This window comes from Cylas formicarius, unplaced genomic scaffold (assembly GCF_029955315.1).
Source record: "Cylas formicarius isolate icCylForm1 unplaced genomic scaffold, icCylForm1.1 PGA_scaffold_6__28_contigs__length_40554024, whole genome shotgun sequence".
Classification (NCBI taxonomy): Eukaryota; Metazoa; Arthropoda; class Insecta; order Coleoptera; family Brentidae; genus Cylas; species Cylas formicarius.
Window position 1 is genome coordinate 16,687,303 of NW_026844347.1, and position 16,251 is coordinate 16,703,553.

Here is a 16,251-nt window from a genome sequence, read left to right on the forward strand (position 1 = left end):
AAGGCATTGCTCCAAAATCTCTAAAATATAATCCAGACATCGTAATCCTAAAAACAAATAAAGGAAATGCTATATTGGCCCTGAACACAAATGAATATCAGGAAAAGATTCATGAATGAATGAATGAATACATGAATCATATAGTCAACTTAAACGATCCTACGTCCATCTATGGAACGCAAACTTTTGTTTGACAGCCCTCATGAGTCTAAAATTGCTCGTCTCTAAGGTTCATAAACCCCTTCGACCTATTGGCTGCACCATCGGTTCTCCAATACATATTCTCTAGCAAAATATCTAGCTTCTATATTAAAAGCCTTTACAGGGAAAACTGATAGTTTCGTACTTAATTCCTTTCACTTCATTGAACAATTAAAAAGTATTACATTAGATATAAAAGATATTCTGGTTAGTTTTGACGTAGAATCCCTCTTACTAAAGTCCCTATTTTTGAAACTCTCAATATCATTTTGGATATTTAAAATCCGAGAATCTGGAATCAAACTTTCTCACCTTAATTGAAAAATGATTGTCTGGAACATATTTTTCTTATAACAGTCAAATTTTTGAACAAACGGCGGGAACTGCTATGGGTTCTGTATTATCACCAGTCATGGCGAATATATTTATCGAAGCCTTTGAGAAGAAAGCTCTCGACACCTTCCATCTAAAACCGAAATAATGGAAACGCTACCTCGATGATACTTTTGTTATTTCGTCTCATGGCCATTGTAGATTTTCTTAAACATTTAAATTCTATACCTACATGCTAACATACGTTTCACCATTGAATTAGAAACTAATAATAACCTCCCATTCTCAGATATTCTTATCTTTGTGTTTACAGAAAACCTACGCACACAGACCAGTACATGAATGCATGGTCAGATGGACATCACCATCCGGCCCAAAAATCATCTTGTTTACAGACCCGTAAAACTATCTCAGCCCGCGTCACTTAATCCAAAATTAAAATACTTCACCTCTTCTCTTCTCTCTAATAATTTCCACATTAAAGATATTAAGCGTTCCAACAGAAAATACACCTCACCACAACCTCCCAATAGCAATGACTCCGAAAACAATCCCACACTTGACACTGTTGTCCTTCCATACATTCAAAACATCACTGATCACATATCAAAAGTTCTAAAGAAATATAACGTCTAAACCCAATTTACCACTTGTCCAACATTTTCGTTTCGTCAAAAACAAAATTCCATTTGAGATGCAAGGAGTTTACAGCATTCCATGTATATGCGGCAAAGAATACATTGGGGAGACCGGACGAAAAATATCAACTAGACTCAAAGAACATGAAAGAGTCTTAAGACTAAGAAAAATAAACTCATCAGCAGTTACCGAATACAATCACGAACCCGGACATAAAATTTTATTAGATAAAACTAAAATTCTTGCATGTAATCAATTCTTCTACCAACGAAAAATCCTGGAACCTATAGAAATCTATAAGCAACCTAATAATCCTAACCGCGACTCAAGTCTTTGCCTTTCACCAATATAGGAATCAGTCATTCGAGACGATGTTTATGCCGCTCATTTAGCTCCGGCCCCCTCAAACAATATATAAGCAGGCACAGAGTAGAATGCAAACCAGTTTCAGTTAAGCTCTGAAGAAGTCAACATGATGATTGGCGAAACGTTACAAATTCGACTCAACAATAACCGACGCAGGAGCAATCCAGAAGCTTTGTAAATTGAAACTTACCTTAGTCCAAAAGTTGATATTAACCGAGATACAGGGTTTCAAAGTTGAAATTTTATTTTTGAGTTTTAAAATAATTCCTAAAATATTCGAGCTTTTGACATAAAATTTAGCAAGGATTTGACATGACAAATCCATTTTCGTGAATAATTTTGTGGCAAATTTTTCGTATACATTTGATACATCCTAATTTTTTTGCACCTTAGCATATGTAGATTTTTAATAAATATGTCACTTCTTACACCTTTTTTACACCAAAAAGGTATACCTTTGATATTTCGCGCTGAGTCGCTCTTTCCGAGATATAGTTCAAAGTAGGTTTTGACATAATCACAATAAAAGCCTGTCTAGTGCGAAATAGGCACTGAAGAAAACAGACAAGATAAAATACCTGCAAAATTTTTCAAAGTATTCCGTGACTAAAACAAATGCGATAGGTTGGATGTTTTTAAAAAATTCTGCTTAGTTTTGGAGATGCAGATGTGCGACTTATATGTTTATCCGCACAAAAGAATGATAATGGGCGGCGAGCTCATAGACGTTATTTGGAGACGTTTCCAAATCAAAGGCGCCCAGATTTTAAAATATTTCTAGAATATTTATAACAGATCCGGTATAACTGGTTCGTTCCGCCCCAAGAAAGGTTCTGTGGGGCGACCAAAAATGATTACGCCGGAGCTGGAAGAGGAAATTTTAGTCTCAGTAGCTGAAAATCCGGAAATAAACTCAAGACGAATGACAGCGGAATAATTTTCAAGGACATTAATATTTACGTCCCCTAGGAATATGAAAAAGTCGTATGAAAAGAAGCCAAATGTTTCCCATCACTTCCAAAACAGCGTTATTATGATAATCCGGAGGTGTATAAAACGAGGTAATAACAATTAACTCGACGATGTGTTCAGAAACCGGGTAAAATTTAAGCCAAGTGGTTAGTTATCTGCCAAATTTGTTGAGAAACCCTAACCCTAAATAGAGAAACTTAACCTTATTTTTACGCACCTAATTTCTCGTACTTCGTCTTTTCGAAATCCACCATTTGCGAAGAAGACAGAATCCCCAAGGAGTGATCATCACAATCAAGCGAATCCCTTTTGCTCCCGCTGTCGTTGTCCATAATGGGTGATGTTATGTCACTAAACCGCCATTTCCTAATTGCAGTTTCGTTGAAGGCGGTTATCGCAGGAGTCGAACACTCGCAGTCCGTGAACAGTAATTTTTGTGGTGGAGTATCCACCGAAAAGTTTTCGAAAGGCTTCAGGTGCGACAACGAAAGCGGTTTTTCCGGATTCGACCTGCGCCTTTGCTTCATTTCCTTAGGCGAGTCAGTTAACAAATCTTTGCATGATTTTTCGAGCGATTGGACATTCGTAGAGTCTTCATATTGTAGCGGGATCTCGTTCGATCGCTTCTTCGGTTTCTGCTGCTTCTGCTGTCCGTACTCTATGCGGATCTGCGTTTGGTGACGTAAATCAGCTACGGAGTTGGCAATAAAATGGTGGGTTTCGGTCAGATTTTCTGCGCTGAAACTTCTGCGCGGCACAGTGGGCTCGTTCAAATTTTTAGTACGTTCGACAACCGGTTCGTAATTGTCCTTTTTTGATGCGTTTCGGCTCAAATTGATCGAACTGGCTATTTTGCTGTTCAGAAAGAGCATAGAGTATGGTCCTGATGCGTGGTCGCCGCCCAACGATTCGCAGCTGCCTTCGATCAGTGACACCTGGAAAAAAACCCAATGCAGCTTGTACTGGATGTCCCATTTTGGTTAGTTTAACTTCCATATTTTGATAGATAGAAAGTTGCGAGTTTCGCGACAGTATCTATTGTATAATTTTTTCCGTAGAACTCAACTCCGCCTTCCGAATTAGTGTACACTGTGTCGCATTTTGGTGGCGACTGAGGGGTATGTCCGTTGTTAGTGAAGATAGAGCCTTACGTTTTCGCAAAGCTTTGGTACTTTTTTTGTGAAACGAAAGATAACATTTATAAAATTATCATGACTTGCTTAGTTGTTAAAATACAAGGTAATTTCGAAAATTTGAGGTTTTGAAATATCGGAAAGGTGAAAAGCGCGTCCGATGTAGATTTTTACGTAGAATTCAAAAGCGTAGTCAGTTTTGTTTCTAAATGGTTTCGTCTTTTTGAAAGAAAAATATAATTCGTTTTTTTTTTTTTATTGGAAGACCCTATATATTATAGGCCAATTCGATAAATGTATAAATGTAAAACTATATGGGGTTATTTGTATAGTATCATAAAAGTATCACAAAAATGTTATTTGTTAAATTTTCATGAAGGCATTTGCGGTAGCCTTGGAAAAATGATTTATTAAATATCTTAAATAGTTACTTTATTTATTCCTTACTTATTTATTCCTTACTTACACAGCAGCTTTTATAACTAATATTTAATGCTTATTGTTCTTTATCATTTTAAATAATTGTTTTAATATCTAGGTTCTCGTTTTGGTTTATCTTTTTAATAATATATAGGTTGTAAAGCTATGTGAAATGTTACAAATAAAACATTAGTATTAAACTAAGTTGGCTTCATGCAAATTATAAAAGTTGCTGTGTAAGTAAGGAATAAATAAGATAACTAAGTAACTATTTTAGATATTTAATCAATCCTTTTTCCAAGGCAAACTATTTTTGAATTATACGTAAAAGTCTACATCGGATGCCCTTTTTACCTTACCAGGGGTGCCCCAAAACTTCAAATTTCCAAAATCACCTTGTATTTTACCAACTAAGCAAGTCATGAAAATTTTATAAATGTCATCTTCCGTTTCACAAAAAAGTACCAAAGGTTTGCGAACAAGCAAAGCTCTTCACTAACAACGAACATAGGTAGGTAGGGACCAAAAAAAGTTATCCACACCAAATATCCACTTTATCTCAGAAACCGACAAATATGTGACAATTTTCCAATTTATTTGTCTAGAATAAATGTTTTGATAGCATTTTCATCAGAATTCTAATAAATTAGAAAGTTTTTAAGGGGAGCTTTTAGTTCTAAAGCGGTTGCTATCGTAATGTGTGAAAAACATACATGACCATCGAATTAAATAGAAGGTTCCATGAAATGTTTGGATACGAAATCGGCAAAACAACCATTACTTGAAATTGAAGTGTTGATAAGTATTTTTTCTACAATAACTATCGAGGAGACGGAGATGACGAACTTTTTATATGAATTTAAAATATTTTCCGATTGTGTGGGTAGGACTGACTAGAGAGTGTTATGACCGTCGTTATTCTTTATGAAGTTTCGTAAATATTATGGTTCTGTCCGTCTGGCTGGGCTTTCATTAACATAGTCCGGGGTAGAGCAGATGAAAAATAAGTTATGTCTTGTTAAGTATTATATCTGTCCGTAAATTAAATAATTGAGAAAAGTGATCAGTGATTACTTCATCCGTCCGCCTGTCCTCCATGGTGGTTGGCTATCACATTGGTCCAGGAAAGCCTTTAAAGCGTAGCGCGTTATATACCCAAGTTTTTTTATTAAATTTTCATTCCTATTAGCAAAAACTTGAATTGAAATCAGTTGGTATTAGTGGAATTACTAAAGAAATAAGTGGAATCAAAAACGAAACACAGGTCGGTGGAAAGGAAAACTCGGGAAACTGCGATGAGATACAGTGTGAGTGCTGTTCAACAAAGCCAAAGCAAACAAAAAGTAGCGACCTGTATAGGTCAAAGCTAACAGAGTATAACAAAGAAATGTGGAACGCTAGATGAGGCTCTTAGAGGAAGTTTGGCGAAAAGGTAAACGATACAGACTCCCGCATGCTCAAGAATCCATAAAGTGTTATCAAAAAAGAACACAAACAACTATGTCGAAATCCTCACAAAAACAGCTCAAGAAAATCTGAAGGAGAGTATGGAGGCCCAGTTTCCAACAGCAACACCATTGAGAGACATGTCGGACTTATTCTCTGACTCAAAAAGCTCGCTAAGACCCACAGGGTGGAACTGGAAAATAGTTAAAGAAGTAGTAACATGTGCGAGAGTCAAGTGGGCAATTAACCAATTTAAGCATTTGGATGAAAAATACTATACTATATACTATATACTATATATTATACTATTACTATATACTGTATATACTGTATACTGTATATATACTATACTATATTACCGCAAAATGGACGGAAAATTATATTGCCTCACCTGGGGATGGGGATGGACCTGTACCCCACTTACGGCAATAGGTAAGGCTTCTATGCCTGCCAAAAGTGCGCAGAATGTCGGACGCCACCCCAATATAATTAAGCCTATTCTGATTTATGCTGAACACCATAGAAAGGCTAGTGCATAGGTACTGAGTAATCTGAACAGGCTGCTCTTCGAGAAAATATCATGGCCATCTTTCTAGACATCGAGGTAGCGTTCAATCACGCGTCAGAAAATTCTATTACCAGAGCACTAGAAAGGACGAGAGCTGCAACGACGCTATATAAATGACTACAAGAGAGTGTAAGAAACAGGACGATAATATGCAATCTAGGGCAGACAACCATGAAGGCACCGGAGGGGAGGTGATGCCCGTAAGGCCGGGTTTTCTCTCCTCTGGTTGACGACCTGCTTGAAAAGCTGTCAGCAGAGGACTTCTATTCCATGGGATATGCAGACTATTTAGTCAGTGTGGTACAAGGAAAATTTACCATGAGAAGGCTATAAAAATCTTGGAAAACTGGTACCAAAACTCACAGTTAACTCGAAGAAAACGATAGCTTCCCATTTATTAACAAGCGAGTCTCCACAGAACTCAAACCACCAGTAGTACATAGAATAAAACTACACTTTTCCAGGGAAGCAAAGTATCTAGGAGCACATTTCGACTATACTTAACTGTACTGTACTGTGCTTTAGTAAGACCAACGATAGCGTACGGACCAGTTGTTTGGTGGACAAGAATCATGCAGATGAAACCTACTGCATATTCTACCAATACAGATCTATATAAATGGTGAAGCTAGATCCGTCGCATATACATTACTGCAAAGCCAGTCACTTAAACATGACAATTTCTACAGGGGGATCAAGGCAGACAAAGTCCTAGGGCTGTCTATGTACAGCACAACACCCAAATATTGCATTGTTAAACATTACAAAACTCATATATCGGCGGCATAAAAATTTAAAATTGCAAAAATGATCCATCAATGAGGGCAGATATAATCTGGTAGAGAGACGGCTCAAAACCCTGGATTTTCATAAGGCATTAAATCAGATAGAAAGTCAGGATTAAGTGACGCTGTCGTAGGTACCAAGGCACGAAGACCATAGAGATCACGAACGCGCCAACGAAGTAGCACGTGAAGGCTCATCAAGGTGTATGATCGGACCAGAACCCTTCTGCGGGACGCCCAAACCCGTTGCAAAATCAGCCATGACACAAAGGGTGGGAAGAGAATTCCGGAAATGGTTAAGAAACATGCCAGCACAAAGACAGGCCAGGGAATTCCTCAGAGGTCCATCTGCTAAATTTAGAGAAGTCTCAAAAGAAAGACCGTCAGATTAATAGTAGGTCTAAATCTAATGGGAGTGGAAGAAATCATTGAATACAGATTCTGTCAAGAAGAGGAGGAAACAGTCACATACAAATTATGTCAGAGTTAAGGCTTATCAAGACTTTGTTTACATTCGCAGAACCAATGAGCAATGAGCTACACCATAGAATTTATGGAGCTCTATAGCTATGAGGAGTGTCACAATAGATCCTCTGGGTGGACAGGCAGATGACTGACTCTCACAATCTGAATCTGAATCTAGTAGGTGTTAGATGTATTATTAGGGAATTAATGGTATTAGAGGAATTAGTTGTCCAAAATTGAAAATTTAGAGGCATTCCTAGGAATATATTTTTGATTGCGATGTAGCCGTTGATGTAAACAAACCTTGGCGACGGGCACCATAAGCCCTCTACTCCTCCCACACGCAAAATAGCGGATTCCCTTGACCACGCCATCGTTCTTGCCGACGTTGTTGAAGAGTTCGATACCACACCACGTCCCTTTCGCGAAGTGCACGGCGCCCACGTATCGCAGCAGGCCTTCCTGGTCGCCGGCGAGCACTTTTTGTCCGACGTGCTTTGTGGCAATTACACCAGATGGCGCCTCCAATCGATGAGAAGTCGCCGGAATCTGTGCCCGATGAGTTGCCGGGATTTTCGAGGATATCTGAGGAATTCGGGAAAGCAGTGTAGGAATTCGACGCTGGCTGGCCTGCAAAAAAAATATCTTGCATTGGGACGAGCTGCGTTTTATTTTTTTCTATTGCGTTTCTAAGTGAGTAAGAAGGTAATTATTTTTTAATCAAAGTACATTAAGATAATGGTACATTAATACGCGTTAATCATGGTTAATGAGAAAATTAAACAATCTAAAACCATTACAATAATGCCTATAGACATTAACTAATGTACCCTTAGCATCACTATAATACCAAATAATGAACCTTATAAATAATATAACAAGTCATAACTAGCACTAAATAAAAAAAAATACAAACGCAAGTAAGTAAACCAACCAGTATGGTCTAAGAGCCCGTGACGCGGCGTTAGTTAAATAATAAAATGTAAAAGTTTCTCTGTGTATGTCCCATATGCCGATAAGAACGCGATAAGAACAATCCCAGGCTATGAAGCTTGGGTAGAGGTGGCTTTGGCAGGTAACAGGTAGTAAAGGTGTGTAAAATTGTATCTCAAACCACAAAAAAGTTCTTAAGAAATCGAGGATTACAAAGAGGCACTTGAAACTAATAAAACAAAAACTTTGGCACATTTATAGAAACAACAAAAGTGACGTAGATAGACACAGAAATGAGGCATTATATAAAAATACCAAAAATTAACTTACAGGCCAGCTGAGAGAAGCACGAGTCGAATTTGAAAACAACCTTACGAAAGAAGCACCCAGAAAGTGTTATCAATATCTTAACAACTCATTAGAATCAAAGCACATTTTAACTTGCTTGACAGCTCTGGTGAATTAGTAACTGAATTAACTAAGATTGCAGAACTATTTGCTAAATAATTCTACAGTGTTTATGTTCAAGAGGACCTAAGCAAATTTCCTGTGCTACCCTTAGAGACTCTTACTATCGATAACAGAAATAAACTTCACCGAATAAAACGTTCTGAAAGCTCTCACCCAGCTTAAATTTCATGCTAGTCCTAGTCCTGACAATTTGTCCACAGTTTTCTAAAAAACTGTTTATCGAACATAAGCAAACTGATATCTCAAATGATGAACGAATCCATAGAGGAAATGAAACTACCCCTCCAGTTGGAAAAAGGCCTTTGTCATTCCCATACACAAGAAAGGCAATAAATATTTGACAAACACCTATCGATCAATCAGTCTAACCTCTATTGCCTGCAAAGTTATGTAGAAGATAATTGCTTGGGAACTCAATGAATTTCTAAGAATAAATCATCAGGACTTCCTTGCCAGCAACATGACTTTCTACCTCGAAGATCTGTTAAGTCAAACTTAATTGTCAATTTGGAACTGTGGACCCGGGCCCAGGGTAAGGGATATCCAGTAGATATAATATACCAGTGGCGTGCATTACATATAGGCAAAAAAGCATGGCCTACCCTTTCGTTTATTCAAGACAAACATAAATTGAAAATCTTTTTATCTAACAATGCTGATTCATTACGTACGACATACCTATTGAAAATGACCTAAATATTTTTATTTTTCTAAATAGTAAGTTAGTATAATCTTTATTACGCTTGCAAAGCCGGAAACATCATACAAAACAAGCGCCACCTGTTCAACGTTTTATTATTACCTAAAAACGCATCCCATTATTCAAAGTCGAACGCACGGCCGAAGCTTAATAATCAATTTAAATGGGCAAGCAAAAGCAGTGCGTTACTGCAAGCAATGAACACAAGAAAGCAGTCGGACCGTCCGATCCGTCGGATGCACTGCGATAATGCGGCCCGCCGCATGCGGTATTGCCAATGCCGATGTTATTACAGAACTATGTAAGAAACGGTCCCACGTTATTTTAGGTAAACGATCAATTTTATGATGTTTTATCAAGATGTGTATTATCTAGCAAATTAGAAATCTGGTTGTAAGTCATCTGTATATTGTTTCCAAATTTCCAATTTCCAATTTACTATTTTAATTGACTGCAAAATCATTCTGCCATAAAATATATTAGGCAGTGCTAATTGGAAATCTGGCAATATTGTGTACGATATTGTTTTTGTTTTGGCATTCGCAAGTCGCTAATCGGCGTAATCGCGAAGAAATTAGAAATTATGATTGAATTGTAGAGAGATTATTCGTTTGGTTGGTTTTTGGCGTGATGTCTAATGAAAAGTAAACATGTCGGAGTGTAAGTGCAGTGCTGATGTGAATTGCATTAAAAAATTTAAGACTTTGGCATCGTTCAGCAGCAAAAGGTTTGTTGAAAAACAAAAAGTTATAGAAGTGGGACGACCGAAGCCCAATTTAAAGTTATGTCAACAGCAAAAAAAAAACAACCCGGTATTATAATGTTAAGTGTTACGAGAACTATAAGTTGCTTTGCGGTTGTATTCACGACAACAAAATATATTGTTGGCCTTGTTTATTGTTTTCAAAAGAAAAAGACAATAATGTATGCGACAAAACAGGTTACAGTGATATTAGCAATTTTTGCTTTGTATAATTTTGGTAAATCTCGTATAGAAACTAGCCTTTCCCGTCAATTTGCGGAAGAAATTCAGTGACTTAATGCTAAGGTGGATCGGAATAGAAATGTAATGCGTTGGTTAATTGACATTACATGTTTTCTGGGATGTCAGGAGCTCCCGTTTCGAGGACATGATGAAACTGCTGATTCTGAAAATCGCGGCAATTTCATGGAGTGTATTAAACTAGTTGCGAACTATGACGGGATATTGGGTGACCATTTACATATAATTAGTTAAAATAAAAACAGAGAAGTATTTAGTGGACTTTCCAACAGAATACAAAATGACCTTATATCTAGTGTGGCTGTTGTTGTTTTAGACAGAGTGCGTTATGAAATAGAACAAACTGACTTTGTTGCTATAATGGTAGACGAAACACCTGACGTTAGCGGAAAAGAACAGTTGTGTGTTATTTTGTGATATTTTGGCCAAAATTCTAATGTCGTTGATCGTTTCATTGGTTTTATTGATGTAAGCAGTAACCGCACTGCAGAAGTATTAACAAATATTATACTCAAGGTTTTGAACGATTATAAATGCCTTCATAAATTAGTAGGACAGATTTATCATGGAGGTGCAGTTCTACCATCCGAAAAAAATGGCGTCCAGAAAAAAATTCGTAAAACATGTCCTAATGTACGTTTGGTGCAGTGCTCATGTTTTAAAACTTGTTTTGTCTAAATCGTGTGAGAGAGTTGTCGAAACTAGACATTTTTTTACAAGTATTCCAAATTTAGCAACATTTTTTCACACGAGTACGAAACCTTCCGATTTATATAATAGGTTTTGCTCAAAAAAATTACCTCGCGTTGTACAAACCCGATGGGGGTACAATTCTAGGACTGTAACTACAATCTACAACGAGCATGAAAATTTAGAAAAAGTTCTTGATGAAATGACCGAAGATGAAGCTAGTTGGGACGGCAACTCTCTTGCAACTGCAAGATCTCATGAATTTATTTTAAATGATTTTGAATTTAATTATTTTTTAGAAATATTCAACCATATTTTCATACAAACTGATATTATTTTTAATATTTTACAGTCTCAAATTTTGGATATTGGTTATTGTATGAAAAAAATTGATGATTTTAAAAACTTTCTTGAAAGTTTTTATCAAGAAAGAATTCATACGTATTCTAAGGAATACGCAAGGATAGGCAAGGTTGAATAATTTAACAATAATTTCGTTAGAAACTGGATTTTGACAAAAATTAAAACGGACCACAAACTTTGATGATGACGTATTGAAAGAGTTTTTGAAAACAAATCGCCGTTCCATACCCACGTACATTGTACATAATAATGTATTGGGTTGTGCTGTATTTAATACATGAGTTTCTTTTGAGTTGTTCGTTTTTTTGATTCTGTCGCCTACTATATGCTCTATTTTTATGTCCTTTATGGGAAAACATAATTAGGGCGTGGCACCCAAAAAATTTTTCGCCTGCGGTGCTATTTTTTTTCCTCTTGCCTACCCTGCAATACATTGTACTGCACGCCACTGTAATACACTTGGATTTTGAAAAAGCTTTTGACACGTTCCCCTGGCAAGACTTGTTTACAAACTACAGGACTATCGTATAAGACGTAAACTTGGGATAGATGAAGAACTACCTTTCATGTAGAACATTCCAGGTGAGGATAAATAGCTGCCTCTCGTCACATGTCGAGGTTTTGAGTCGAGACCCCTTTTATTCGTAATATATGTCTCTGACCTTGCTGAGCACATATTTGCAACGTTAGTATGTATGCTGACGACACTAATATTTTTGGAGATTCAACTTTACAATATGGCGACCTAGTTGAAGAGTTAGCTAAACTGCAGAGATGGACAAGGGACTGGCTACTGCGTCTCAATGCCCACAAATGTACAACGCTACATATAGGTTATATAACATTCCTAAATTTGACTATGGTATAAATGACTCAGACTTAAGATCCGTAAATGAACAGACAGACCTAGGCGTTTTAATATCTGAGACCGTAAAATGGGAGAGTCAGGTTACAAAGGTAGTAACACCGGCCAACACCTTAATATATATGATAGGACGTGCTTTCAAGGAAATGTCTCAAGAACCTTTTCTTCGAGCGTATAAAAGCTTCATCAGACTAGTCCTGGAACATACTGTAGTGGCGTGGTCTCCTTACTGCCAAAAGGATATAGATCTTCTGAATCTGGTTCAGAGGCGAGCAACAAAAATCCCACCATTTTTAAGGCCCCTCGCATATGAAGATTGATTAAAATGTCTTCGCCCGACCACCTTAGAAGAGAGGAGAAGAAGGCTGAACTTAATTGAATGCTACAAAGTCCTGCATACCCACTACTCATGTGATATTGACTTTTTTCATCGAAATGACAATAATGTACTAGCCAGTCAGTTTCGATAGTTCTCCGGGTTCTGGGTGCGTTCGGTCCACGCCAATCTTTTACTGCGCGTCAGCTGTATTTTATTCTATGTAGTGTAGCGAACTGTTATACCAACAGCAAACATTTTATTATTTATTTTGGCAGATTTGGATGTATACTCAATTACCGCGACAATCGCGACCAAGTGATTTTACAAAAGAATTGAAAAATTCAAATTTTAATGAAGATCTTGTGGATTATTTTGTTTTAAATTGGGCAACAAGATGTAAACTTAAGAAAATGTCATTCTTTCACTATTAATAATTCCAACATAGTTGTATCAAGCATTGATGAAGAACTGTCATGTCCGGAACATGAGGAAGCAGACAGAAAAATAGTATACTGTGCCTGTAAAATCAATTTTCCAGGATATGTAGTAGTAAAGTGTTGATACAGATATTGTTGCAAAAAACGGTTAGGTTGTTTGGATACAGACGGGAACTAGAAACAATTTAAAGTACATGGACCTAACAAAGATTCATGCAGGATTAGGAGAAAGTTTACCTGGATTCCACGCAATAACAGTGTGCGATTACAATCCTGTATTATTTAGGCAACGATAATTAAAACCTTACAAACTCTTGAAAATATTCAATGAATTGGACCAGAAACTAATGATTGGCGATGGAAAGTGACCAATACTATTTTAAATGGTTTGAAGGGGATTAACTACCAAATTATGACAGTGATTCTTTAAAAACTTTGACAGATTTTGATGCTAAAGTTTTATAGATACATTTGAAGCTATTCGTAATTATGTTAACTTGGTTTATTTATTACAGAAAATGGTGCAGAAGGAGATATTGAGGACAACCAACCGACAGATATTGACGAAATATAATTTTTTTACTTGGTATACAATGGCTATAATTATAATTAAACTCCTATTTCATTGAAATATTTTACTATAACTACAACTATTCTTCTTAGAGTAACATTTTTTTTTTGCAAAATATCGAAATTTTTATTGAATTAGATATCAAATAAAGCTTACAAAACTCTAAAATGTAATTTGTCACATTTTGAATTGTTAATTTAAAGATGGATAAAATTTTACTAAATAATATTTCTAAGAATTTATTGAATTTTATATAATAAATTTTCTTGATAAATCGCTAAAACATAGTGTGCTTGCACCGTCAATAGATCTTTAATGCTTCTGGCAATATATATATATATATATATATATATATATATATATATATATATATATATATATATATATATATATATGAACTTCAGCTTTTATACTATAACTAAAGTATAATTAAAATTAACTCTACCTTAAGGTTGTCTCGCAGGGGGTTGCAACTATACTATAAGTGTCTGGTTCTGGATGAGACAATTTCTGGTATTATCACTAATATAATATATGACAACTAAACTTCATGCTACATTACACACACACTTTCACTACCTGTTACCTGCCAAAGCCACCGGGACATACATATGTACAAAGAGAAACTTTTAGATTTTATTATTTAACCAAGCCCTGGTCGTCACGGGTTCTTTCTCTATTTTTCCAGTCGCGAATTTTTATTCGAGGCATCGGCTAGCTCTGACATCAGCCTATAAAACGCTACCCTATATTGTTATTATTCCGCCCATCCCGATTGTTATTATTGTGCCTGGGGTTGTAGGTTTCGAAAAGAAAAGTGCAGTGATCCGAATTAAATAAGTAAACAATTTTCTTTCTGTAAAAAGCGAATGTAGGTATAGCAGTGGCCAGAGATAAATCGTTTGTTTTTATACACACAACTTTCTAAAGAAACGATAATTCCCTGGCATCCATGTACTCAAATTCATTGCCAAAAAGTTATCTTCATATCATTACTTTGTAGGTATATTGTTTACGAAGCTTGCAGATGTCAGAAATGTGTAGAGATTTGTAATACATAGGGAACTTTAACTAAATTTACCCAAACTTATGAGAAGCTTCAGGAAGTCGTGCCCCACTCTTCCCTATTTATAAAGGTATATATAATAATTATATTTATTTATAAAAAAAAAACGGTACTGACTAATAACTATTTTTCTATAAATTTAAAATATTGTTATTGGTATTTATAAGATTTTCGAAAGTTCTAGCTTTAGGCTTAATCCATAGAATTATCCAAAAAATGACACTTTCAATAAATTAATTATGACTGGGTTATAATAATATGGAATGAGAATTACCCAAAGGGAATTTCTAATTATAATAAAAAAAAATTTTTTTTTTGAGGTGGTACTCCTGGCGCCCGCTGGGCCGCGCTGCCCCACTCTCACCTATATGTAAAATACCACAACAGGAATGGCTAAAAGTTTGGTGCTTGGTGGTTTTGTCCAGCTGTTCGAGTATAGAGTGTGTTTGTCATCCAATAATTTGTTTCGATTTTTTTTTCATTTTACGTTTAAAGCCCGCGACGACATCAAAGGAGACGTAAAAAAGGCTACCTTTCCATAAGACAATCGTCGGTTTTCGACTTAGCTTCAGAGAATAACGCAAATTTTAGTGCAAACAATGTTTTTTTATTTGCCATCATACAGCAATAATGTGGGCATTGCATGGGTATTTTGCTCCTATTGGTAAAACAATAAAAAAAAGTCATAAGAGGAAACAACAAAGAAAAAAGTATACAATACAAGACTCTCAGAAACCATTTCTATACGTAACAAAAACCACTGAGGAAATTGAAGAACGGATAAATGTTTTACAATCTAAAAACACGGCATACTCTTCGTCTTTGCAGTAGAGAAGAAATATAAACTTATTTCGATGGTATCAAATTTATAATGAATATAATATTATTAGACCTGTTTCAAAAAATTTATATATTTTTTTATGTAATATGTCATGTTATGGTCGTGTTTTAAAGCTTATTTTTATAAAATGAAGCCCGCCACTTAACTAAAATTTATGTTCTGTGCAACTTTTTAGAATGTAAATAACAGTTAAAAACAGGTTTAAATAAATATTCGGATTCTAAATTGCCAAGGTTTTTTTTTTTCACAATTGATCTTGAATTTCGTTTCCTCACAAAATACAAATGGGTACTTTTCAAAATTTAGCCCTTAAACATTTCCGAAAATAGTTTCCACATTTCAGAATTACACCATATTATCTTTACTTTATTACTTTACATTTTGTGCATTATTATTGCTAAAAATATAGGAAAATCTTGATGCTCAAAAATGAGTAAATTCGTTAAATTTATTTATCTCTTACTGTTTTCCAAATCACCGTGGTGAGCCTATATTTTTGATATTTTTTCCGTCCCTTATTTCAACTCTACTATTAATGCATTTTTGCTTTTGATAATAATGGTCACAGATTATTAATTAATATATATTAGGTGATTGAGATAATGCTATTTATTTACTTATTACAAAATATAATTGGTTGATGTCTACTAGACAGGGAATGAAT

At 35.7% G+C, this 16,251-nt stretch overlaps 1 protein-coding gene across 2 annotated transcripts in view; it reads right to left on the minus strand.

Annotated features, from left to right (window-relative positions):
- LOC132702794 (uncharacterized) overlaps nt 1–16,251 on the minus strand; it is a 308,632-nt gene that overhangs the window by 239,307 nt on the left and 53,074 nt on the right. For both annotated transcript variants that reach the window (XM_060671578.1, XM_060671577.1), the window contains 2 exons: nt 7,632–7,958; nt 2,729–3,446 (listed from right to left, as the gene is read on the minus strand). In XM_060671578.1, coding sequence (XP_060527561.1) covers nt 2,729–3,446; nt 7,632–7,958 — 1,045 coding nt within the window. The remainder of the gene's footprint in view (nt 1–2,728; nt 3,447–7,631; nt 7,959–16,251) is intronic.